Source organism: Crocuta crocuta, unplaced genomic scaffold (assembly GCF_008692635.1).
Source record: "Crocuta crocuta isolate KB4526 unplaced genomic scaffold, BGI_CrCroc_1.0 scaffold352, whole genome shotgun sequence".
NCBI classification, from domain to species: Eukaryota; Metazoa; Chordata; class Mammalia; order Carnivora; family Hyaenidae; genus Crocuta; species Crocuta crocuta.
This window is the reverse complement of record NW_027532169.1, coordinates 1,893,029-1,920,679: the sequence shown is the minus strand read 5'-3', so window position 1 is coordinate 1,920,679 and position 27,651 is coordinate 1,893,029. Positions and strand designations below refer to the sequence as shown.

Here is a 27,651-nt window from a genome sequence, read left to right as displayed (position 1 = left end):
AACCCTTTCCCAGGGTTTCTGCAGAGATTGGTCCATATATCCATTCAGGCTACTGTTAGTTTAGGGGCGCCAGGCCAGCTCAGTCCAAAGAGTGTGCGGCTCTTGATTTGGGGTCATGAATTCAAGCCCCACATTGGGTGTAGAAATTATTTAAATAAACTTTTTTAAAAGTTTAAAAAGTAAAAAGACAACCCACTGAATGGCAGAAAATATTAACAGGTTATATAGCTGATAAGAGACTTGTATATACATATAATGGAATAGTATTCAGCCTTAAAAAAGGAATGAAATTAGGATACACGCTACAAATAGATGAGCCCTAAAAACATACTAAGTGAAATAAGTCAGACACAAAAGGGCAGATAATTCCATCTATATGAGGTACCTAAAGTAGTCAACTTCATAAGGACAGAAACCTGAATGATAGTTGCCAGGGGCGGGAGAGGAGAAAGGAGAAACAGGAGCTACATTTCATGGGTATGGAGTTTCGGTTTCAGGTGATGAAAAAGTTCTGGAAATGCAAGGAGGTGATGGTTGCACAATAATGAATGTATTTAATACCACTGAACCATGCACTTAAAAATGGATAAAATGCTAAATTTTGTTATGTATATTTTATCACAATAAAACTTTTTAAGGAAAAAATATGTTGACAACTATACAAAGTGAAATTTTCACAGAAAGAAAAAATCAGGTCAATCTAATTAAATAAATGCAGTCTGTTGAGGGAATGAAAATTTTCTTTTTAAAAAAAAATGTTCATGGGGCGCCTGGGTGGCTCAGTCAGTTGAGAGTCTGACTTCGGCTCAGGTCATGATCTCACTGTTCATGGGTTCGAGCCCCGCGTCAGGCTCTGTGCTGACAGCGGAAAGTCAGGAGCCTGCTTCAGATTCTGTGTCTCCCTCTCTCTCTGACCCTCCCCTGATCACGCTGTCTCTCTCTCTCTCTCTCAGAAATAAAGAAAACATTAAAAAAATTTTTTCATTAACTGATTTTAAAAATGTTCATGTTTTTTGAGAGAGAGACAGAACAAGCAGGAAAGGGGCAGAAAGGGAGGGAAACAGAGGATCCCAAGCAGGCTCTGAGCTGTCAGCGCAGAGTCCAACATGGGGCTCGAACCCACCGTAATATCACGACCTGAGCCAAAATCAAGAGTTGGACGCATAACCAACTGAGCCACCCAAGTGCCCCAGGAATGAAAACTTTCAAAGTCAACAATATTAATACTATCAGTTGATTAGTATCACTAAGAAATGAAGTAGTCTTCATAACCATATTACTAAGAAACAGCTGAAACACCAAAACATTTTTAGCCCACCTGTTTTACTTTTTTAAAGTTTATTCATTTATTTTTTGAGAGAAAGAACACATGAGCAGGTGAGGGACAGAGAAAGACAGGGAAAGAGAGAATCCCAAGCAGGCTTTGCACTGTCCATGCAGAGCCTGACTCGGGGCTCGATCCCACAAACTGTGAGATCACGACCTGAACCAAAATCAAGAGTTGAACACATGGGGCACCTGCACGGCTCAGTCAGTTGAGCTTCTTGACTCTTGGTTTCAGCTCAGGTCATGATCTCACAGTTTTGTGAGTTTGAGCCCTCCGTCGGGTTTTTCATGGAGCCTGCTTGGGATTCTGTCTCCCCATGTCTCTGTACTCCCCCCACACTCGCGCTCTGTCTTCTCAAAATAAATAAACTTAAAAAAAAAAAAAAGAGTTGGACACTTAACTGACTGAGCCACCCAGGCGCCCCTATTGATGAGGAGGATAAGGCAAGCTGAGGGCCAAGCACAAGCTAGCATTACCCAACCCCCCCCCCACCAGGTGGGATACATGTGACAAAACTCAGGCACTCTAGGGGCCACAAGGACAAAGGAAACAACAGAAAACAAATTGTTAAATTGATAGAGTCTCAGCTTAAAAATATCTTAGGAAATTATAAGAAAAAGGCAATCTTATCAATAGCCTAATCTCCAGAAACCTATAGACTCAGTTTCCTGGAGCCTCAATGTCACCCTCCCCTCTGCAGTGATGTGAGGAGCAAAGGCAAGCAGGAAACGGCAGATAAAATTAAATTTCCTTTAACCTGTAGCCCACTGACCAGTACTTAAGGCAGGTTGAGTAAAACATTTCTCCAGGAACTGCCTACTGTCTTTTTTTTTTTTTTTTAATGTTTTTTTTATTTCTGAGAGAGAGATACAGACAGACAGCGTGAGCAGGGGAGGGGCAGAGAGAGAGGGAGACACAGAATCTGAAGCAGGCTCCAGGCTCTGAGCTAGCTGTCAGCACAGAGCCCGACACAGGGCTCAAACCCACGAACCGTGAGATCATGACCTGAGACGTCAGTCGGAACTGAGCCACCCAGGCGCCCCAGGAACTGCCTACTGTCTTACCGCGAACGCTCTGCTGGAGGGAGAAACAACCTTGGCTGGACAACTGCCAGGCCTCCAGTTATCTGTGCGACTTCAGCATATGAAAATATCTTTGGAAACTTCCCTTTTGACTTTACCTCCCCCAGCTCCGCAGCACACAGGGGGCCACTCCTCACGACCCCACTGCAGCTCTTTCTGCCCGTGTCCAGTCCCCGCGCTTTCATAAAATCAAAGCACCGAAGACGTCTTCAAGAATTCTTTCGAGCCATCAGCTCTGAACCCCACCATCAACCCAAAACCTTATAACCTATCACGTATGTCACTTAAAAATGTTTCTAGAATACTTACAGAAAATAAAATGAAATGTAAGAGGTTTCTCCATCAACAGAAAAAAAGTTTCTAGAATTTCAGACATACTTATCTCCCTAAAATGTAGCATATCAAATAAAATGTAACCTGATGTTGATAAGAAGCATCATTTAAATCACCGTGAATCATGATTATCAGCCATACTCTATTATAGTATATGATGCCTTCAAGATCAAAACCCAAATTTGACAATACCTGTCCCTTAATTTCTGACTCTTGATTATCTATTAAACCTCAATTCTTGCTACCCGCTATATGGCAAAAGTACTAGTACAATATTTTAAAGAACATATGGAAAACTAACATTTACTATTTAGATATACAGGAAAAATAATGAAATGTTTCTGTAGTTCTCTGAGTATGTTACACACTTTCAAACCTCTCATAGTTGTTGTTTTTTTTTCCAAAGATTAAGTAATCTCTACACCGAACATGGGGCTCAAACTCATGACCCTGAGATCAAGAGTCACATACTCCACTACCTGAGCCATCCAGGTGCCCCAAGCCTCTCATGCTTTGGGTCTATGACACATAACCCAGTTAAATGTCACGCTGTCTCTGTGAAAGCTATCCTTCAGGTTGTTAGGCTTTTAGCATCTTGTATAAACAGGACTTGTTTAAAATGCTTACGTAAAGCTGCCCTACTTCTTTACATTAGCCTCTCCCACAGACTACGAGCTTCTCAATGGCAAGACCCTAGACCATTCATTCTTGTACAAACGAATAAATGGGAGGGATAGATAGGTAGGTTAGTATCAGACATACAGGTAACATTTAGTACTTATTAACCAAATGCCTAGTGCTTTGAAAAGCTCATTTTTCTTGTATAATCCTCACAATAATCCTATAAGGATGTTACTATTATTATCCCTATTCACAATTAAGATATTGAGGTTTGGCATTAAGAAACCTGAGCATGATTACATAGCTAGGAAATAACAGAGCCAGGACTTGAACTAAGGCAATCTGACCCCACTGCCCTTGCCCTTGCCCACTGCAGCACTGTACTACTTTTTTTTAAGTTTATTTATTTATTTATTTTGAGAGAAGAGAGCCTGCACAGTAGGGTAGGGGCACAGAGAAAGAGAGAATCCCAAGCAGGCTCCCCACCACCAGCAGAGAGCCCCATACAGGGCTCGAACCCACCAACCACAAGATTATGACCTGAGCCAAAGTTGGACGATTAACCAACTGAGGCACCTAGGCACCCCTCTAATAGGTACTCTTTTTTTTTTTTAATAGATACTCTCTTAATTTGCTGTTTATAACCTGGTGAGGGTTAAGAAACTATTTTATTTAAAATAAAATACTATGAAAAAAATAATAAAAATATAATAAAATAAAACAGGCTCCGAGCTCAGAGCTTAGGCCTGTTTCAGACTCTGTGTCTCCCTCTCCCTCTGCTCCTCTTCTGCTCAAACTGTCTCTCTCTCTCAAAAATAAATAAATATCAAAAAAATTTTTAATAAAATAAGGATATTATGAACAAGTACTTTGCCTTTAAATGTTATATTCAAGAGGCCAAGATCATGAACTTTATTACACAGACTTTGATATATTCATCTTAGCTATTCAGAAATCTTTGTTCACTTCCAGGCCCTCAGCTAGCTTTGAGGTGGTAACACTCAGTAAATTACTCGATGAATTCCTATCCCAGTATAAAAGTATTCTTTAAAGAGTTAAAACTGAACACGGGGCGCCTGGGTGGCTCAGTTAGTTGAGCATCCGACTTCAGCTCAGGTCATGATCTCACAGTTTGTGGGTTCGAGCCCCGCATCAGACTCTGTTGCTGGGGCCTGTTTCAGATTCTGTGTGTGTGTCTCTCTCTGCCCCTTCCCCCACTCATGCTCTGTCTCTCTCTAATAAATAAACATTTAAGAAATAAACTAAAAAAAAAAAAAGTTAAAACTGAACAGAGCCACAAATAGGTGGGTAATTTCTGTCAAATGTTTCCCAAATCACCTCAAACAAGTTCAAGTAGACTATTTTCATAGGAGAACCATAGACAAACAATAGCCTTTTTAAAAAGTTACCCTTCTGGTTTTTACAAAAGCCTGTTTATTTGATTCCAACTTCTAGGCAACCTGTTTAATTTTTTAAGAGGTATTTGTTTTTGAATAGGTAGCAGTAACAAAAAATGAGGCTACGGCAACAGGTAACTGAAAGAAAATCCAAACTGAGGATTTGATCATTGAAATTAGAAATTTCAGGGGCACCTGGGTGGCTCAGTAGGTTGAGCGTCTGACTTCAGCTCAGGTCATGATTTGGGGGTTCATGGGTTTGGCCTACGTCGTGCCCGCTGCTGTCAGCACAGAGCCCACTTCGGATCCTCTGTAGGAGGATGAACTTTTCTTCAAAAATAAGTGTTTTACTATATTATTTGTTACTATAAGTACTACTGCTGTATCCTAATTAGGAATGTCTATCAAAAAAATCTAAGCAAACAATTAAAATTAAGTTTGGGAACTTAACCTTCATTTCTGTGAAAATTTTATTCAGACAAACTTACTTCTCAATTCAAACAAATCTAAAATCAATTAAAATACAAAAGAAAGTCACATTAAGTTTAAAATAATCAGAGAATCATGGTGGTAACATGACTTTTAAAACCACCTAGCCTTCCTCCAAAAACAAAACAAAACAAAAAAACAGAAAACAAAACAAAACACAAAGATATAAACAAAATAAAAAACAATACATTTCTAGAAATGAAACATGAAAAAAGATCACCTAGCCCAATCTTTGCAAACGCAGAAGTAATGCCTATGACCTTAACGTTTCAGTTTTTCGATGCATAAATAGTTCTAGAATGTCTACTATGTATAGGACAACGTAGGTAAAGTGTCTGCAATAACTATCCTCAGAAGTCATGGGGTTTTCTTACATACAAAAGTCAAAGGACTTATTGAAGAATATTTTGGAAGTTTTAGCATAACTTGGCACCACTGGTAAGGACAAACAACTTGAATGCACAAAAGAGAACTTTAAACAGTGAGGCTTAGCAATTTGACCTTTAGCATATGCATCCATCCCTCCAACCAACCAACTAACAGAGATAGCTATTAAATACGTACTGCATCCCAGTAGTTTAGTGGGGGATTAAAGCCATAAGTTAGTCTGCTGTAACTCTGGAAGTGCTGTGTGAGAGACGTAGCAGGGTGTGCTGGGGGACAATATAAAATAGGCACAAGCCATACTTAGGTGTTCATAAAATACTTAGGCATTCCAGAATTGAAATCTGAAAGATGAGTAGTGTTAGGGGGCGCTGGGTGGTTCAGTCGGTTGAGCATCCAATTTCAACTGAGGTCATGATCTCATGGTTCGTGAGTTCCTTGAGCCTCGAGTCGGTCTCTGTGCTGTCAGCCAAGAGCTTGTTTCAGATCCTCTGTGCCCTCCACCCCCCTGCCTCTTGCCTGCTCACACTCTCTAGCTCTCAAAAAATACACATTTTTTTTAATGAAAAAGAAAAGATAAATACTGTTAGCCAGGCAACAGAAGAGAAACAGAGTGCCAAGCCAAAAGGCAGCTTTTAAGCAGGCCTGGAGAGAACACTATTTGCAACCAAACTCCCAAGTGTTCAGTAAGGCTCAAAAACGAAAAGATGAGGCTAGTAAGATAAGGAGTGGCCAGATCACAACGCCTTGTATCCTTGGAACTTTAGACATTTCAAGAACTTTAGACAGAGCCACTGAAGGCTTTTAAGTACAGAAAGATCTGATTAGATTTCTACTTTGGAGAGACTTCGTACACTATGATGGGCAGTTTATAGGTCGGCAATACTAGAAGCAGATAGATCAGTTGGGGCAGTTTTAGTTGTCCATTCATTTATTCAGAAATATTCACTGGGTGCTTTCTTTGTGCCAGATACTGGTAGACAGTATGAATGGCACAAAGTCCCACCTCTTTGGAGTTTGGATTCAGGCCAAGAGATGTTGGCAATCGGTATCTGAGTAGTAGAAATGGATTTGGAAGAAGAGAATCCAGAAATATTTGGAACTTGGACAAAATAAAATAATAATAAACTTAAAAGAAATATGTAAACATTGGAAACAAAAGAAGGGAACAATGGGGATGAAGGAGAGAGAAGAGTTAAGGATGGTAATGAGCTATCTGGCCAGGCAGACAGTGGTATCCCTCACAGAGAACAGAGGGGCAGCAAGCTTGGGAGAGAAGTTCAGGTTTGCACATGTCAGGAGACATTCATATCTAAGAAACATCAGCAATGTGGATCTGAAACTCCAGACAGACAGATCTGGCCGTAAAGTTCTTAACAGGCTGTCAACTTCCTAAGAGGAGAAACTAATTTTTGCTCACCCCTGTACCCCCAGTGGATACTAGGCACACAGTCAGCACTCTATAAATATCTATGAAATGAACGAATGGGATATACATTTTGGAATGGTCAACAAATGGCTACTATACCCATGGGAATGAATAGTATCAGTAAGGCAGTGTACAAAATAAGGACCTCAGAATAGGGGACCTCAGAAAGAACTCCAAGGAATAAAGAGGAATCCAGAGTGGTCAGAAAAGAGGAAAACCGGGGCGCCTGGCTGACTCAGTTGGTGGCGCATGCAGCTCTTATTCTCAGGTTTGTGAGTTCCAGCCCCCAAGCTGGGTATACAGTTTACTTGAAAAAGAAGAGGAAGGAGAAGGAGAAGAGAGAGGGGAAGGGGAAGGGCAAGGAGGAGGAGAGGAAGAAGAAAAAGAAAGAAAAGGGGAAAACTAAGAGACTTCAAAGTCACAGAATCAATATATGTTTCTTCAGACTCTTAACCATAGAGAACAAACCGATGGTGACCAGAGGGGAGGTGGGTGGGGGGATGGGTGAAACAGGAGATGGGGAATAAGGAGTGCACTTGTTTTGGTGTTTTTTTAAGTTTCTTTTTGAGAGACAGAGAGACAGAGCATGAGCAGGAGAAGGGCAGAGAGAGGAGACACAGAATCTGAAGTAGGCTCCAGGCTCTGAACTGTCAGCACAGAGCCTGGCGAGGGGCTCAAACTCACGAACTGCTAGATCATGACCTGAGCTGAAGTCGGCCGCTTAACCAACTGAGCCACCCAGGCGCCCCAGGAGCGCGCTCGTTGTGATGAGCACAAGGTGTTGTACAGAACTGGTGAACCACTATATTGTACACCTGAAACTGATATACACTGGATGTTAATTAATTGGAATTTAAATAAAAACTTACATATATGTATATGTATATGAATATATGATGCTTCTTAAAGAAGGAGTGACCAAAAGAATCAAACGTTGCTGAGAAGTATGAGAAGGGATGAGAAAAAAAAAAAACAGAAGAAATACACTTATGAGAGCTGCTTACTTTTCTGAATTTTGAAGAAAAATGAAAGGGTAGGAGAAACTGACTATTTACATCTAAAATTTCAGGTCTAAATACTTACTCTTATGAGATGAATTATTTCATGCACAAGCAGCTTACCTTTCTATAAACGTGTTTGTTCCATCTAAAGTGTCGGCCTTTTTACTGTTTATCACATCATCGTTTTTGATTTACTGTGTGGCATCTATCACAATCTATAATTACAGTGATTGGCTTGTGTATTCTTTATTACACTATAAATTCCAAAAAAAGCACAGGCTATCTTCCTTGTCTGTTTTGTTTGTAGCTATATTCCCAGAGCCTACAACACTGCCTCACTCAATAAATATGTTCTTTTTTTAATTTTATTTTTATTGTTTTTAAGCATCTTTTAAAAAATTTAAAAAAAAACTTTTTTTAATGCTTTATTTATTTCTGAGAGAGAGACTGCATTAACAGGGGAGGGTCAGAGAGAGAGGGAGATACAGAATCTGAAAGAGGCTCCAGGCTCTGAGCTAGCTGTCAGCACAGAGCCCAACATAGGGCTCGAACCCAAGAACCGTGAGATAATGACCTGAGCCAAAGTCAGACACTTAACCGACTGAGCCACCCAGGTGCCCCTAAAAATTTTTTTAAATGTTTATTTATTTGAGAGAGAGAACAGGAGAATAGCAGAGAGAGAGGGAGAGAGAGAACTCCAAGTAGGCTCCGTGTTATCAGCACAAAGCCCAGTGTAGGGCTCGATCCCATGAACAGTGAGATTGTGACCTGAACCAAAATTAAGAGTCAGAGACTCAACCGATTGAGCCACTCAAGTGTCCCTGTTCTTTCTGATCATCTGTGTAGCTTTTTATCTTTCTATCTACCTACAGAAATGGGATAGCATAGAACCAGAAGATCATGGGAGTTTCCTCCCAGCTCTTAAAAAATAACTTCAGGGGCGCCTGGGTGGCTCAGTCGGTTAAGTATCCGACTTCGGCTCAGGTCATGATCTCAGGGGTTGTGGGTTCAAGCCCCGCATCGGGCTCTGTGCTGACAGCTAGCTCAGAGCCTGGAGCCTATTTCAGATTCTCTGTCTCCCTCTCTCTCTGACCCTCCCCTGCTCACACTGTCTCTCTCTCTCTCAGAAATAAATGAAAACACTAAAAAAAGAAAAAAAATTAAAAAATAACTTCAGGAAAGGCCAGTAAAAATACATTTTAAAGAACAATAACAGAATCCAGAATCACAGAAAATCTAAACCTATCTCAGATAGGGAATCCAATCAGCAGAGCCCCAAATAAGAAATTTTCATGCTCTGTAACCCTACTGGAGCAGGTAGTCAGACAAGATATCCTGGAAAATATATGATAAGTCTAAAAAAAAAAAAAAGTTAGTAGAGAAAACATTTAACATAGGGTTAGTTTCTCAACTTCTGTACCCTGGCTTCAAAGGGGAAAAACAATCCATCATATTTTTATGCTTTAGTTTTAAATAAAAAAGTTTTAACCAACTTTTCAGTCTTACAGGTCTCAGATTTAAATTCCTTATAGGAAAGCATCTAAACTGCAATTATTTCTTCCTTTCCAGATGAGTGACATTAGATCACTATAAAAATATTAACTTATTTATCTTTATAAGAGACATATATTATTCATATAATATTCAAATTGAATATTAGATAATACCAGAAAATGTTCTCGGTGTAAATACTATTCTGGTTATGTGGTAGAATGCTCTTTTTAAAATTTAATTTAAAAAATAATTTTTTTTAATGTTTTATTTGTTTCTAGGAGAGAGAGAGAGAGAGAGAGAGCAGGGGAGGGTCAGAGAGAGAGGGAGTCACAGACTGAAACAGGTTCCAGGCTCTGAGCTGGCAGTCAGCACAGAGCCCGACACAGGGCCCGAACCCACGAACCGTGAGATCATGACCTAAGTGAAAGTTGGACGCTTAACCGACTAAGCCACCCAGGCAACCCTAAAATTATTTTTATTATTTTAAAATAGGTTCTATGCCCAACGTGGGGCTGGAATTCACCAGCTACCCTGAGATCAGGAGTCCCACGCTCCACTGACGGAGCCAAGGTAAAATGTCAGAACATCTGCAATTTACTTTGACATGTTCAGCAATTTAAAAGTGTACAGATATAAATTTTGAGTGTATATATTTACATATGTATATGTATATACGTATAACACATACACATATATAGGTAAATACAACAACTGCCGAATCTAAGTGATGTATATACAGATGATCAATGCATTTTTAGTTTTTCTGTATGTTTGAACATTTTCCTAACAAAAGCCAGGGAAAAGTATTTACTGAAAAAGTTTACTGGCTTAAAAAATATAATATTTCAAAGTTCCTAATAACTCTATACTCTCAACTTGGAAACTTCTTTATTGTATTAATACGTAAATTCCCCAGGTCCCTGTGTGGCTCAGTCGGTTAAGCATCTTTATTCAGCTCTTGATTTCAGCTCAGGTCATGATCTCACAGTTTGTGGGATGGAGCCAGGTACCTCCCTACCCCAAGGCTGTTATCATGCGTGGAGCCTGCAAGCCTGCTTCTCTCTCCCCACCTCTCTCTGCCCATCCCCAACTCACACTCATTATCTCTATCAAAATAAATGAAATGAAATGAAATATATATAAATTCCCATGGTTGAGTTCAAAAATTTTCAGAGGCACCTGTTATGCCAAACTACTAGACACTACAATTCCTATGTGAATAAAACAGTCTTGCATTCAAACTAGTAACGAGGGGCACATGGGTCGCTCAGTAGGTTAAGCGTCCAACTCTATCTCAGCTCAGATCATGATCTCACAATTGGTGAGTTTCAGCCCCTTGTCAGGCTGTCCACTGACAGCACTGAGCCTGCTTGGAATTCTCTCTCCCTCTCTCTCTCTCTCTCTGCCGCTACCCCATTTGCCCATCTGTGCTCTCTCACTCTCTCAAAATAAATAAATAGCCTTAAAAAGTTAAAAAAAAAAAAAACAAAAAGAACAGCTAATAACTAAATACGGCTGGCTAAGGGGCACCTGGTTGGCTCAGTGGGAAGAGTACGCAATTCTTGATCTCAGGTTCCTGAGTTCGAGCCCCATGCTGCATGCTGGGTGTAGAGATTACTAAAAGTAAATAAATAAATATCACTGGCTAAGATTTCAAAATGTATAGAATCATATGCACCTACTTTTAAATATCAGCTTTTCTGAACAGACACATTACATATACTATTAAACTGGGTCTATGTTGATGTATTTTATGTCAGGCAAACAGTAATTTATTTAGGTAAGAGCTGTATTCATTTTGAGTGCTGAGCACAGCAAAAAAAAAAAAAAAAAAAAAAACCCACTATTTTTAAAATAACTCATACACTGATCAGCAAAACACATGATTTACCCAGATTCTAATACTAGCTCTCCTGGGAACCAAAGGCTCCATATGATTGAAATGTGCAGTGTGTAGTGAACGTAAGCTAAGGAGTCCAAGAAACAGGAACCAGACTCAGTAGACTCAGGCCCAGAACCGGGTCAATGCGCCATGGCACATACCAGAGTAATCAAGTGAGCAGTCCTTACTCTACTAATCCATCCCCTCATTAGAGGAAACTACCTGATCTAGCTAGATACCTTACCATTTTTATATTCTCTTTTGTGATTTTAAAGTTTTTGCTGGAGTACCTGGGTGGTTCAGTCAGTTAAGTGTCCGGCTACTGATTTCAGGTCAGGTCATATCTCCTGTTTCGGGAGTTCTAGCCCCACATCGGGCTCTAGGCTGACACTGTAGAGCCTGCTTAGGCTTCTTTCTCTCTCCCTCTCTGTTACTCCCCTGCTTCTGCACTCTCTTTTTCTCTCTCTCAAAATAAACAAAAATTTAAGAAAAAAAAAAGGAATTTGTTTTAAAAAAAAGTTCTTGCTTTTTTTTAGTAATCTCTACACCCAAAATGGGACTCAAACTCATAGCCTGAGATCAGGTCTTCCGGTTGGGCCAGCCAGATGTCCTCTCTTTTGTGTGATTTTAACCAAGTGAAAATGTGAATGTCCCTAAAGCAAGGGCACATAATGGTATCTCACATACCAGGTTCAGCAACCTCTGAAGGTAAAGAAAGAATAAGATCTGTCTTAAGAGTTAATCATCATGGGGGCACCTGGGTGGCTCAGTCGGTTAAGCGTCCGACTTCAGCTCAGGTCATGATCTCACGGTTTGTGGGTCTGAACCCCGCGCCGGGCTCTGTGCTGACAGCTCAGAGCCTGCAGCCTGCTTCAGATTCTGTGTCTCCCTCTCTCTCTGACCCTCCCCCACTCACTCTGTGTGTGTCTCTCTCTCAAAACTAAATAAACATTAGAAAAAAAATTTTTTTTAAAAGAGTTAATAATCATCAATGGTTAAGTGACTGCCATTCCGAAAGGCAACAACCCCCTCACCACCACACACGCAGACTCCCCGAGAGAACAAACAGAATGTTCCTTTCAAAAAGGGTCTCCATGTGAGGACTGACTAGGGGCAGTATGAAGCTTATTCAAATGGTTCAGCAAGAAAACACACTGGGGTTTTTTTGTTTGTTTGTTAATTTAAATAAATTCTAGGCCCAAATTGAGGCTTGAACTCACAATTCTCAGATCATGAGTCACATGCTGTACTGACTGAGCTAGCCAGGTGTCCCAACAATGGTATTTTTTAAAATATGAAAATATGGGGGCACCTGGGTAGCTCAGTCAGTTAAGCATCCAATGCTTGATTTTGGCTCGGGTCATGATTTCGCAATTCGTGAGTTCCAGCCCCACCTCGCTCTGCACAGACAGTGCAGCACCTGCTTGGGATTCTCTCTCTCCCTCCCTCTCTCTCAAAGTAAATAAACATTTTAAAAATAAATAAACAAAAGGCGTTTGAAAGCTAAGAAATAGCACGTATGCTCAAACATGTAGGATGACAAATGCTGACAGCCCCTGGCCAACAACTTGTTCTCCCGGAGAGACCTGTGGCCGCCCTCTCCGACGGCTCTACTTTTGTGAAATAAAACAGCAAAGTTAAAATTCCTTGAGACAACAGAGTTGACAGAATTAAGGCTAGGAGTCTGAAGAACCATCACAATTACTGATTTAACTAACAACAGTACTAAAGGCACAAAATAAACTTCAGTTTTTCGACTAAGTCTTCAGCGGCCACTGTCGACAAAATGTATGTTCTAAGTATGCAAATTGCTCTTCACTCCTATTCCTTGATGAAAAGTCACATAACTCAGTGAAAAGTCATCAAACTTCCCTTTGTGTTTGTTAAAGAGATGAACAAACTGTCATTGTAAATTACGTGGCAAACAAATCAAAATTGACTTCTTCAAGGTGCCTGGGTGGCTTAGCTTAGCCGCTGAACTGTCCAGCTCTTGGTTTCTGCTCAGTCATGATCTCACTCTTCATGGGATCAAGTCCCAAGTCGGGCTCTGTGCTGACAGTGAGAAGCCTATTCCGGGTTCTCTCTCTCTTCCTCTCTCTGCCTCTGCCCCACTCTGTCTCCTCTCAAAATAAATAAATACACAATTTTAAAAAATTAACTTCCTCAATAGGTTTGATTAAAACATTTTTTATGAGGGGCACCTGGGTGGTTAAGCGTCTGACCAGTTTCTCTTAGGTCATGATCTCGCGGTTTGTGGGTTCGAGCCCCGCGTCGGGCTCTGTGCTGACTGCCAGCTCAGAGCCTGGAACCTGTTTCAGTCTGTGACTCCCTCTCTCTCTGACCCTCCCCTGCTCACGCTGTCTCTCTCTCTCTCCTAGAAATAAATTTTAAAAAAAACATTAAAAAAAATATTTTTTATGAGGGGCACCTGGGTGGCTCAGTCAGTTAAACGCCTGACTTTTGGTTTCAGCTCAAATCACAATCTGTTTTTAAACATTTTAAAAAATAAAATATTTTTTATGAATGAGAACTCTAACATCAATTAAAAAAAACCCTGAATATCCATGCCTGCTTTCCTGCCCACAAATCTTTTAACTCCCATGTTCACACACTTCCAAAGAAAACAATTTGATTAAAGTCTTCATATAAAACTTCAATTTCGTTACTGCTTTAAGTGCTGATTCACTGGGGAAAAGTTAATTTGAAAATTCTTGGTGGTCTCCCTCACCTCAACGTCTAATCACCCCAATTTTTTAAGCAAAAAGCCACAGAAAAGCAGTCATAACATCACATCTTCCCAGCAACAATATTCTCCTCAGCTCATTCTCTTCCGATAAGCTTCTATAGTGCAAGGGGGAAAGCAAAGATGAAAAGGTTGCATCTTTATTTTTATGTGCAATCTCCCTCCACTTGATCATGCTAAATAAACTCTCACTTTGATAAAAATGGCGATAAGAAACAAAGCCCACAGAATCACTTGGAACTAAATTTCTAAGGAAAGGGTTTTAAACCACTTATCAGGAAAGTTGTGTTGTTATTTTTTTAATTACTCAAAGCAATCATGTTTATTTTAAAAGAATCAGAACCTGCACAAAGACATGAAAACACTAACATATTCTTCCCAAAAATAACATCACTCTCCAGATCACTTTGTATAAAAACTTCTGTTTTTAAAAATCACTAATTGGGGCGTCTGGGTGACTTAGTCGATTAAGCGTCCAACTCTTGATCTTGGCTCAGTTCATGATCTTGCAGTTGGTAAGTTGGACCCCCATATCAGGATCCACACTGACAGTGTGAAGCCTGCTTTAGATTCTCTCTCCCTCTCTCTCTCTGCCTCTCCTCCATTCACGCTGTCTCTGCCTCTCTCAAAATAAATAAATAAACTTTGAAAATATATTTTTAAAAAAAATCACTGATTGGGGGGTGCCTGGCTGGCTCAGTTAGTAGAGCATACCGCTCTTGATTTCAGGGTCACAAGTTCGAGCCCCACATTGGGTATAGAGATTACTTAAAAATAAAACCTTAAAAAAACAACCACCAATTTACAAATAAATTATTCATAGAGGTGCCTGCCTGGCTCAGTCAGTTAAACACCTGACTTCGGCTCAGGTCACCATCTCACGGTCCATGAGTTCAGGCCCACATCAGGCTCTGTGCTGAGAGCTCAGAGTCTGGAGTCTGCTTCACATTCCATATCTCTCTTTCTCTGCCCCTCCGCTGCTTGCTCGCTCTCTCTCTCAAAAATAAATAATAAACATTAAAAAAAAAAAAAGAAAATCATTCTAGACCAAGGGAACAGCATTGGCAAAAGCATCACATAGGACTTGCATAAGGAACCGAAAGATGTAAGTTGAGCAGAGAACCCACAGGGAAGAGTAGCAAGTAATAAGATGATCGATTTCTTGATTAGCATTTGAAACTGATCATAAATTTATCTAAAATCAGCCCTCCTTTATGTTGTTTTTAATTTTTGTTTTTGTGAGAGAGAGCAGGAGGCCAGGAGAGGGGCAGAACAGGGAGGGAGGGAGGAAGAGAGAGATAGACAGGTGGAGAGATAGGGAGAGGGAGAATCTCAAGCAGGCTCCCGGCTCAGCGAGGACTTGATCCCACTACTCTGGGATCATGACCAGAACCGAAGTTGAGAGTTGGATGCTCAACCGACTGAGCCACCCAGGCACCCCTCCTTTACGTTGTTTTTAAAGACTCACAAAAATAGCAGACTAACTACAAACACAAAAATTCAAATAAAAGCAAAGAAAAAGACAGAAAGTATTCAAATTAAGTAATATCATTAGAATACAGATTAAATTTCTTATCCCTTGCTGAGTATTCCTGCAAGCAAAAGATTAAAGTACTTCACACCCCCTAAAACATTCTCACCATTTATATACCCTCCTAAATTTCCACAAAGGTGCTCAGAATTTACTTTACACTTTCTAGTGATGGACAATTTCCAGGCTTTCAAATACTTTTGCTGTAAATACCCAGAGGCACTTTTGCTGTAATAGCAGACTCTTAGGCTCCCTATCAAAGGCCACAAACAGAGCACACACCAAAAATTAAATACAGAATTCATTTCTGCATGTTGGCCTAAGAAAGACTGAATTTCTGGAGACTGGATAAAACTTGATTTATCACCTTACATGAAAAGTGAGAACAAGGTGGTTTTATGTTTGTGGTCTGGGAATTGGCTCATCTAGCATTTCATCAATGCTCTCTATTCTCAGGTCATGGCTCTTTGCCCAAAGGTTTCCTTATAGAGAACTTACAGACATGTTTGAAAAAGTGTAAGTTGCCAAAAAAGTCATCAGACAACTTATTTTTTAAAAGTCATTTACTGGGGCGCATAGGTGGCTCAGTCAGTTAAGCGTCTGATTCTTGATTTCTGTTCAGGTAAATCTCAGGGTTCGTGGGTTAGAGCCCTGTGTTGGGCTTCTCATTGACAGTGTGGAGTCTGTTTGGGATTCCCTCTCTCTCTGCCCCTCCTCTGCTCATGCTCTCCCTCACTCTCTCAAGAATAAATTTTTTGAAAAAGTCACTTACTTATGAAATTAATATACAGTCCAGTGCCTAGCAGTTAGTCAGTTTTATTTTCGGATTCTGCAACCTGTGGCTGATGTTTTTCTTAGCACACGTGATCCTGGGCTTTTGCCATGTTCACATGGCCCTAAAGGAGTTTAAAACTGGAGGGAGCATTTCTTCTATCCAAGGTGATAGGTCATGCTGGGGTTGCTCCTCACCTGTGTATAGAGGTATATATGTCTCCTCCCAGGACATCCAAATACTGGGAAGGGTCTGAATGAGGATTAAGACACAGCATGCCATTGCAGTAGCAGTACAACACCCCTGTTCTATGAACAGTGCTAATAAACTACTAGAAATTGCAATCCCGTCTTTTTTTTTTAAGTTTATTTATTTTGAGACAGAGAAGAGAGCAAGCAAACACACAGGAGGGGCAGAGAGAGAGAGAATCCCAAGGAGGCTCCATGCAGTCAGCACAGAGCCCAATGTGGGGCTCAAACTCAGGAACCGTGAGATCATGACCTGAGCTGAAATCAAGAGTGGACGTTTAACCAACTGAGTAACGTAGGCGTCCCACAATCCCATCTTTAGATTTTTTTCAATCCCTTTCCTTCCTATGGACTTGGAAATACTCTTGAAACAAAGTCCATTCCGCTTAGCAAATCCAATGCCATAGCTCGGAGACAAATGGACCACAAAATCGGAACTAAAAATCATCGCTATAATCAAGCTTTTAAAAAAAGAAGAAGTGGGGCTCCTGGGTGGCTCAGTGAGTGGAGTGTCGGACCTGATTTCAGCTCAGGTCACGATCTCAGGGTCCTGGGAACCAGCCCCGCGTTAACCACGTGCCTAAGCGTGGATCCTACTTAAGATCTTCCCCCTCCCCCGCCTCTCTCTCTCTCCGCCCCTCTCTCCTACTCTGGCGCGCGCTCTCTCTAAAATAAATTTTTTAAGAAAATATTTCTGAAGGAGAAGAAAAAGAACTATTTGACCTAACACAAAGGTATATATGGCAAAAAAGTTTAAATTAGGACTAAGAAATAAGCTGTGAAACAAATCTGACATCCTAATAACTTTTCAAGCATTTCTGAAAGAGAACATACTATTGGTTCAATGATTACTTACTTAGCTTCCTTCTATCACCATGTATTTAGCTAGGTGTGCTAGATGCTCAGAAAACAAAGATGAAAAGGACACTTCCCCTGCATCAGTGAAGTTCAATGCCAGAAATAATGCCAGCACAGCCTGAAAGCTTAGATCCTTGACTATCTCAAGAAGTCGAAGGCCTATCACTTGCTACTCCAGAGCTCCAAAAGGTTCACAGCCCTCACAGAGGTGAGGGCACCGAGGTCACTGCCGAAGATGCTAGGGTTAACCGCCGGCCAAGGGCACCTGTAAATTGCAGTCGGAACAAGGTTGCCCACAGTCATCTACACCTCCTCAACCCCGCCCCGCCCCCAGTCCTCTTTACAAATAAACAGAGAGCTTTTACAGGGAACTGTCCAAGGTGATCACCTGACGCGGAGGCACGCTTTGGTGTGAGATCCCAATAGAATAAAACTGTACTCTCTATATTTACGGAGTGTTGCTATACAACATCTAAGTGCTGACGAGCTGTCACCCAAGGCACATAAGACAAAATAAAACCTTCTCTTTCAACAGGGCTAAGACGTCAAGAAGAAACTGACCGAAAGAGGGAGATCTCTAACTTCCCAAAGCAGCAACCCCCCTGGAAAGGTACTGGAAACAGCGGAAGTTACATATCCAGGACAGAAGTGTTTAAACACCCCCCCTCCACAGACACACACACGCACACGCACACCGTGGTAAAAGTTTGAACCGCCATCTGACTATCCTACGGTGGTCGGAAACTTCCCTAAACTACAAGCGAGAGCCAGCCACACTAAACTCGCCCTCAGCCAACCTCAGGTGCCGTGGGGCCAAGCTGCGGCTTCCTCCCCGGGCCTCGCCTCCTCATNGCCCTCGGGCCCGGCCCCCCCCCTCCCCCCCGGCGGGCCCTCACCTCCTCGGCGTGCTTGCGCAGCGCCTTCTCCCGCTCGTACTGGGTGATGAGCTGCTCGTTGTCGTCCCGCAGCAGCTCCAGCTCCACCTGGTGCTCCTGGTCCTGCGCGAACACCGAGTCCAGGTTCTCCAGCACGGCCACCACCAGTGGCATCAGCTCCTTGACCACCTCCTCGTCGTAGCGCCCGATGAGCCGCTCGAACTCGCGGTAGATGGAGCCGGCCAGGCCGGACACCCGCTCCGACATCACGGCCCCGGAGCCGCCGGGCNGGCGAGAACTGTCAGCGCCGGGCGGGATCTGCAGGGCGGGTCCCAAAGGAAAGGGAGGGGTTCTGGAAGAGTGACTAGCAGTCCCGAATTAACATAGCTAACATTTCTATTGCCTTTTAAAGCTCACAAAGGGCTTTCTCATTTGTTCCTCACACCAGGCGTGGTGCGGTAGACGTTCGGCCTCCGTTTCACAGACGAGGAAAGGAGGCCCAGAAAAGTTGTGGTTCACTCAAGGTCACGCAGCGAGAACGGGAAGGAGCTGATGTGGGGCTCAGAGCAGTTCAGATTAAGACTCTCGGGCTCAGAGAAAAGTGGGAAACAGGGACAGGAAAAGCAAGCTTACTAAGGCGACGTCTCCCTGAGTGGTAAGGTGGTCTCGACAGAACTATTTGGGGACAACGAGACTAGGGATAGCCTGAAGCAGGGAAAGTGCAAACACGCTGGAGAAGGATAAAACTGCAACGCCACGTCTTGCGCTTTCCCAAACGCTGAGTTTCCGTGCTCCTCGCGTCCAGCTTGGGAGAGTGGCCTTTCCTGGCTCCAGCCAGCCTACTTTCCTCCGGTCTTGAAGAGGAGGAAAGCCGGGAAGTGAGGGGCTGGGGGGTCCAGGAGGAAAGGGGTGGAGACTCTGGGGTGAATAAATCCCATGATATGTGAGATCTCCGCCGCCTGGGAGGGCATCACGTGTGGGGAATGACACAACACCCAAGCCTCTGGAGGCTGAGTCAAAGATCACCTTCCGGTCTTCGTTTGCCTCCTAGATGGGGCGGGGAGACACTCCCAAAAATTCCTTCCCTCCGCGGCAGGTGACTCAAGGCGTTTTGCGTCCGGTCTCTTCTAAGAATAGGGAAGAAAAGGCAGGACTTGGATAAACGAAGGTTTCGCGGGGGGAATAGACCACTCCCATGATCGGAAATACCCAGGACTTGTTTACAAGTTCAAGTTATTTCTACCAAGCATGAACTAGTCCCCCAAAGTCTTCCGATCTGGACCCACCTGGAGACACACACACACCCCAAAAGAACATGGAAGTTGGACAAACGCCAACCTATAAACTCAGAAGGACAAAAAAGAAAATACCATGGGCTTATAGCAGGCTATACTGTCCTCCTTTCTCGCTTCACCCCACATCCACCCTGATGTTTGTGTGTGTGTCTGGGTCAACAGTCTTGCTCCAGACACTTCTTTTTTCCCTTTCTGGGGGGTTGTCACCTAGGTATTTACATACATACACATAAATATATATAGCTTTATTTTCCTGGGAGTCAGAGGAGCGGGAAAACCTAGGGTACAGCTGTACTTTGTCTTTCCACAATATTATCATACACATAAAAAATTTAGTGGAGGGGTGCCTGGCTGGCTTAGTTTGTAGAACATGCTACTCTTGAGTTCCCAGTGGGTCCTGATTTCCAGCCCCACTTTGGGCATGGAGATAAGAGAAAGAAAGAAAGAGAGAGAGAGACAGAGGGAGGGAGGAAGGGAGGGAGGAAGAGAGGGACGGAAGAAGAGAAAAAGAAAAAAGAAAATTTAGGGGGAAATGTTGATTTTTAGATATGAGATTATAATAAAGTTTTCATAAGTATGCTCCTTTAGGCATAAATTCAACATAGAAAGAATGTTGAAAGAACGTTGAAAGAAGAAAGATACGAGATATAAAGGCATCTGGGTGGCTCACTCAGTTGAACATCAGGCTCTTGATTTCAGGTGAGGTCATGATCCCAGAGTCTTGGGATTGAGCCTCTGTTGGGCTCTGTGCTGAACCTGGAGCCTGCTTCGGATTCTATGTCTCTGTCTCTCTCTGCTCCCCCCACTCCCACCCCCTGTTTGTGCTCTGTCTCTCTCTCTCTCTCTCTCTCTCTCTCTCTCAAAAATAAATGAACATTAAAAAACTTTTAAGTGAATTATGGGGTGCTTGGGTGGCTCAGTCAGTTAAGCCTCCAATTTTGGCTCAGGTTATGATCTCATGGTTTGTGAGTTCAAGCCCCACATCAGGCTCTCTGCTGTCAGCGAACAGCTCGCTTTGGATCCTCTGTCCCCCTCTCTCTCTGCCCCTCCCCTGATTATGTTCCCTCTCTCAAAAATAAATAAACATTAAAAAATAATGAAAAGAAATTAAATAGTCAATTGTGAGGTGTGTGAATTATATCTCAGTAAAGCTGTTAAATGAAATTTATGACTAATGACTTTATAGTAAATTCAACAGAAGCGTGTAACAATGTGATAGAGCAGAACGAAAATGGTTTTTAAATGGAAAACCTTATAGTTCTGGTATGGACTGGTATGGACTTGAACAACTGAGGCCAGAAACAAAAAAAAAAAAAGCATATAGTTACTGAGTACCTACTGTGTGCCATTCACCGCAATAAGGGTTATGAGCCTCAGCTTCAACTGCATAATGAAGATGTATGTTACAGAATCTGTAAAGATTTCCTGCAATTCTAAAATCCTATTCTCATTTGTAGGTAGGAGTGAAAGACAGGAGAGAGGGCCTTGAGATTTAGTTCCATTAGTCAACACCTAATTGTGTAGACAGTAATCCTACCTCCTATTGTAAACCACCTGGATAAATTTCCAGCACCCACCAGGGCTGAGATTATTGTTTAAGACTAAGAGTCATTCAGGAAAACAGGTCATGTTGTGAACTTTAGAGCAAATGTTTACTCTTGATTCCTGAAAGGAAGGAAATTCCATTTTAAGAGATTCTTTGGCCTTACAAAAATAGTGAGGACGCTAATGGGGGCAAGCAGAGGGGAGGAGTTGATGGGGGCAGGAAGGGAGGTGTTTCTTCCTAAGCACAATAACTATAATCACTGGAAGACTGAAATTACTAGTCCTGTTGTTTGTCTAGCCTTCTGGAACTTTTACAGTTATTTCTATGTGAATCAACTTCTCCAGTTTCACAAACTACATTTTCTCACAGGTGGAGAGAGGGTCACTGAAAGAAGAGGGCAGAAGACACCCAGTGCCCAAGGCCCTCCACCTTGGGGGGTGAAATGAAATATGAAATGTCATATGAAATGACGAGTATTCACAGACTCGAGCACAAGCATGAACATCCTTGGTGAGAGAGTCTAGCTGTGGAATTCTCTTAAAAAGTTCCGGAGGACTTTTGTGAGCCCTCAGTTTTTCCTTTGAAAGCCTTTGTGGTAGAATAAGGTATATAAATCTGTCCAGCTTCTAGTTGCAAGAAGGGCTCTAGGGAAGAGCTATTCCCTTTAACACCTGGCCCACGTGCGTGTGTGCGTGTGCACACTTGGAACTTTAGACTAGCAGAAACTGCCTCTAAAATGAGCAGGCTGTGGGATACCTGTCTGGTGTAGGTGGTGGAGCATTTGACTCTTGATCTTGGGGTCCTGAATTCAGGCCCCACATTGGGCCTAGAGCTTACTTTAACAAAAGAAAAATCAAATGAGGAGGCTGAATATATGGCTGAAGCAAGAATCCCAGTATCTAAGGCTCTTTTTAATGGGTCCAAGGTGAATTGGTCATATTTGTGTTCAGGTCAGTTTTTTTCTCCGCTTCCTTCTGACTTGGGTTAAATGAAAGAAGAGACCCATCACCTACCACGGTATGTTGTAGGGTTTTTTTAATGTTTTTATTTATTTCTTTTTTTTTAATGTTTTATTTATTTCTGACAGAGAGAGAGAGAGAGAGCATGAACAGGGGAGGGTCAGAGAGAGAGGGAGATACAGAATCTGAAACAGGCTCCAGGCTCTGAGCTAACTGTCAGCACAGAGCCCGTTGTGGGGCTCGAACCCACGAACCATGAGATCATGACCTGAGCTGAAGTTGGACGCTAAACCGACTGAGCCACCCAGGCACCCCTGTTTTTATTTATTTCTGAGAGAGAGAGAGATACAGCACGAGCAGGGGATGGTCAGAGAGAGAGGGAGACACAGAATCTGAAACAGGCTCCAAGCTCTGAGCTAGCTGTCAGCACAGAGCCGGACGCAAGTCTCGAACCCACGAACCATGAGATCATGACCTGAGCTGAAGTCAGATGCTTAACCAACTGAGCCACCCAGGTGCCCCAAAGTGTGTTTTTTACACAGACAACTGAAGTACACTCTAGGAATAAAAGATAGATATATATTTTTTAAGTTTATTTATTTATTTTGAAAGTGAAAACACGCATGAGCTAGGGAGGAGAGGCAGGGAGAGACAGAATCCCAAGCAGTCTTTGCACTGTCAGCATGGAGCCCAACACACTGCTCAAACTCATGAATCGTGAGATCATGACCTGAACCAAAGTCAAGAGTTGGACGTTTAACAAATTGAGCCCCTCAGATGCCCCTAAAAGATATATTTTTTAAATAGTGGGTTGGATTTTCCCTCCAAATACAGACAAACGTATACTCATTGTAGAAAATGTGCTAAGTACAGAAAAGCACAGAGAAGAAAATTAAAATTACCCATACAATCCCATCTTCCAAATATCATATGGTTAACATTTGGCATCTATAGGGCAATCCAGGAAGTCTTCATTGTCCTTGGATAGAGGAGTCAAGGGGACTTGTTTTCTCTGGAGCAAGTAAGCATCCAGTGAGACTTGCCAACAAGAAGCCTGAAGGTTGGTCTCCCCACTCCACCCCCAATCCCTCACTTGAGTCTCCTAAGTAAATAAATGAGAAAGACATAGATTAGAATTTTAGGAAATATCAGAAAACCCAAAACCCATTTCCAAAAGTCTTTAAAAGATTTCACTGGGGATTTACATTGCAAATTCATTCTGGGTGAGAAATTAATTTTGACACACTTATTAACAGTCATGCTAGGAAAGGAATGGAAATGAGAAGAAACTATGTTTTCTTTTTTTTTTTATAATTATTTACGTTTTTCATTAGTATCATTTTAATTCTTTTTTTTTTAATGTTTTATTTATTTCTAGGACAGAGAGAGAGACAGCGTGAGCAGGGGAGGGTCAGAGAGAGAGGGAGTCACAGACCGAAACAGGCTCCAGGCTCTGAGCTGGCAGCCAGCACAGAGCCCGACGCGGGGCTCGAACCCACAAACCGTGAGATCATAACCTGAGCGAAAGTCGGATGCTTAACCGACTAAGCCACCCAGGCGCCCCAGAAACTATGTTTTCTAAATGCCAGTTCATTTGTGTATATTATTTGGAGGAAGTTCCCCATGATCCCAATCACTCATGAAATTCACCATCTTTAAGAACTCAATGCAATTCAGCCAAACATTTGTTGCCTAGTAAGTGCTGGGTCCTGTGCTAGACCCAAGGTGAAGGTTCTAGGCCAAGATTAAGATAAATCAGGGAAGTGCCTGGGTGGCTCTTGATTTTGGCTTAGGTCATGATTCCAGGGTCGTGGGATTAAGCCCTGCATCAGGCTCTGTGCTGAAAATGGAGCCTGCCTGAGATTCTCTCTCTCTCTCTCTCTCTCTCTCTCTGCCCCTCTCCCCCACTTGCACTTTCTCTCTTTAAAATTAAAATATTAAAAAAAAAAGATAAATCAGGCACAGTACTTTCCCTTAAGATGAGCAGTTAGTAAGGGAGGCAGGCCTGGGAAGCATAAACCATGTGCTACTGCAATGTAAATATGTACGAGGTATGGTGATGGTAAAGAGGAAAGAAAGTTATCTCCAGAGGTTATTTAGGTGAAGGCGTCCTGAGGATCGTACCAAGGGGAAAGATCTGGCTTTCCTGGCAGAGATCTGGCTAGGAGGTTAATTGGCAGATTCAGATAAGCAGAGAAAAAATGATTTGTGTCGTCTACACCTAATTTGACCTACTTCCTGAGACCTCACTCACAGAACAGACCTAGTTCAAATAAAAGCTTGGTCTAAAGGGATTATTGAAACAGTCCCTTTAGGGCATATGCATATGTGGTCTCCCTTGGATAAGAATACTGAGTCTTTGGGGTGCCTGGGTGGCTCAGTTGGTTAAGCGTCTGACTTCGGCCCTGGTCATGATCTCATGGTTTGTGGGTTCGAGCCCCGTGTCGGGGTCTGTGCTCACAGCTAGCTCAGAGCCTGGCACCTGTCTTTGGATTCTGTGTCTTCCTCTCTCTCTCTGATCCTCCCCTGTTCACGCTGTCTCTCTCTCTCTCTTTTTTTAATTTTTTAATTTTTTTTTTTATTTATTTTAGAGAGAGAGACAGCGTGAACAGGGGAGGATCAGAGAGAGAGAGGAAGACACAGAATCCAGAGACAGGTGCCAGGCTCTGAGCTAGCTGTCAGCACAGAGCCCGACATGGGGCTCGAACCTGCAAAACGTGAGATCATGACCTGGGCCAAAGTCGGACACTTAACCAACTGAGCCACCCAGGTGCCCCTGTCTCTCTCTCTCTCAAAAATAAATAAAAAACATTAAAAAAAAAAAAAGAATACGAGTCTTCTGGCTAACTCCTCCCCTTCCTGATCGTCCCCTTAATAGGACTTAGAATATGAGGGAGAAGTGTGTCTTTAGCCACTTGATGGAGGTGGATAAAACTGAATGTGATCTTGGAATCCAGGCAGGGACCTTTGCTATCTGTCTTCTGGTCTCTTGCTGGTCTCAATCAAGTGATATTCCTTGCTTTCCTGGCCTCTAGGTATTCAGCTGGCTTTTAAAGTTGAAGTTTTGAACTCCTAGAACTCATGCCTCCCTTCCCATCCCCCATGTATCACTCCCTGTCTCTTCTGGCCTCTTTTGACTCTGATGGTATGTGAGATGTGTCTGAAATCTGGCTGTGATGGCAGCCTTCCCTGCACTCCTCGCTCAGAGCCACCTGCTGCCTACCATCCACTTCTGCCACCAACTTCCCAGGCTAGGCTTGCACAGCTAAGCCTTGAGGCCTCCCAGGACCTAATCACACAGCACAGACAACTTGATGCCTTGTTCCCTAGGTCGCTGTGGGTAGTCTTCAGGGCTAGCACCTTCTTGAGCCCCAGATGACAGGAGGGTAGAGTCCTCGGTGATATGCTCATGTATTCAACACCCTCTTACTCTCTGGGACAAAGCATGGACTTCCAAAAGTGTGGATATGCATCTGATAGTTTTATTTTCTTCATACCTGTTTTCTTTTCCTTTCCATCCTACCTATCTCCTAGTCTGGATAGGGAGGAATTTGCCCATATGTTCTTTTTCCATCTCAGCCCCTGGTTAAATCTTATCAGTGATTAAAAGTATGTTGTCTCCATCTTGGGAGCTCTGCAGGTGAAGCTACTGATATGTTGGGGCAGGGAGCAAGAATACTGTGGGTAGGGGACAAGGATTTTGTCTGGTTTGCCAGCTTAATGTCTTGGTGTATATGCTTCAACTGATCTCAGATCTTTCTCTCAGCATTGCATCAGCATCTGTCTAATCTCCCTCCTTGCCTCCTCATCCACGTGGTAAGGTAATGGCAGTAGTTATGGCTGTGAGAAATATACGACCCAGTAGACATGCTGGATTTAGAAGGTGACAGAAAGGGACTCACAGGTTTCTGGCTTGGGCAAATGAGTAGATGGTGGCATCACCAATCAAGAGAGCTAATTCAGGGAGGATATTTAGTTTTTAAAATAAAATGTTTGCTTTGGACACTTTTGGTTGAGGACCTTCTGCACCAGATCACAAAGAAAAATGGTAAGTGGAGGCACCTGGGTGGCTCAGTCAGTTGAGTGTCTGACTTTTGGTTTCCACTTGGGTCATGATCTTGCAGTTCATGAAACTGAACTCTGCATTGGGCTCTGAGACATCAGTGCACCCTGCCTGGGATTCGCTCTCTTCCTCTCTCTCTGCCCTTCCCTCCCAAAATAAATATATAACATTAAAATATATATATATATTAAATGGGCACCTGGGTGGCTCAGTCGGTTGAACATCTGACTCTTGATTTTGGCTCAGGTCATGAACTTGGGGTTCATGAGTTTGAGCTCCGCACCTGGCTCCACGCTGACAGTGTGGAGCCTGCTTGGGATTCTCTCTCTCTCTCCCATTCTCTCTGTCCTTCCCAAATGCACTCTCTCTTTCAAAATAAATAAACTTCATATATATATAAATATATAAAGATCCTCTTAAAACAAGAAAACATTATTTTACAAAATTGCCTGGGATGGATCCCATCCTGATAGGACTTTACCACCTCTAAAGAATGCTGGGAACCCATTCTCAGATTGCCACATCACCAGAGGTGTGGCCGACTATTCAAAAGAAACTGTGTATATATGCATTTGTAATCACTGTGCAAACCATGAAGTACAGTTACTTCATGTTGTTAACATCCACCTCTATTCCTTGGAAAAGTTTTAAGAAATCTGGCAATGAGGACAGGGCCCAGCCACAAGCAGAGAACAGGATCTGCACAAACTAAAGCACAACACCGTCCTGTCTAATATTTTTTTTCTCTTTAAGGCCTATGGCTTATCTAAAATAAAACAGAGAAAGAGGGGCTGGTTGGGAACAAGGTGTGGTATCTGGTCAGAAGGGAAATCATCGTGCACAGAGCCTCTATGACCTTTGTCCCTTTTTTCCTCCACATATTCGTGTATGAAAATGACTCAACCCTAACACTGGCAGCTTATTTTTAGCAGGGGCAAACAAAGCCAGTGAAAAACCGAAGCATAGTAGCCATTGCCAGTTGACAGTCTCACACATCAGAAGCAGGGAACAGATACTCATTTGTTCATTTCAATTTGATATGTGTGACTCAAGGGGCACCAGAGAGTCGGCCTCTTTCAAGATACATGTTAGCTCTTTCCTTCTGCCGCAGTGCCGGGAACTCCCTGCAGAGAGTTACTCCTTTGGACATGAGATCTGAGCTTTAGGAGGTCCCTTAGCCAGCACGGGAGGAATCCAGTTCCCTCCTTTCACAACTAAGGAATCACCCATGGTCACGTGTCAGCTTCCGGCTGCATTGGACTTAGTATCGGGAACTCTGGACTCAGTCCAATGTCCTAATCGACCTCTATTTTTTCAAATTC

The 27,651-nt window shown here is 42.6% G+C and overlaps 1 protein-coding gene and 1 long non-coding RNA gene across 2 annotated transcripts in view; one reads left to right on the top strand and one right to left on the bottom strand.

Annotated features, from left to right (window-relative positions):
• LOC144242069 (C-Jun-amino-terminal kinase-interacting protein 4-like) overlaps positions 1–18,749 on the bottom strand; it is a 62,611-nt gene extending 43,862 nt beyond the window's left edge. The window contains exon 1 of the mRNA XM_077776830.1: positions 18,488–18,749. Within this exon, the coding sequence (XP_077632956.1) occupies positions 18,488–18,733 (246 nt within the window). The 5' untranslated portion in view covers positions 18,734–18,749. The remainder of the gene's footprint in view (positions 1–18,487) is intronic.
• A 167-nt stretch (positions 18,750–18,916) lies between these two features.
• LOC144242031 (uncharacterized) lies at positions 18,917–21,830 on the top strand. The gene is made up of 3 exons (XR_013338280.1): positions 18,917–19,121; positions 20,350–20,460; positions 21,677–21,830. It is a non-coding gene; the product is annotated as an uncharacterized LOC144242031 (long non-coding RNA).
• The last annotated feature ends 5,821 nt before the right edge of the window (positions 21,831–27,651 follow it).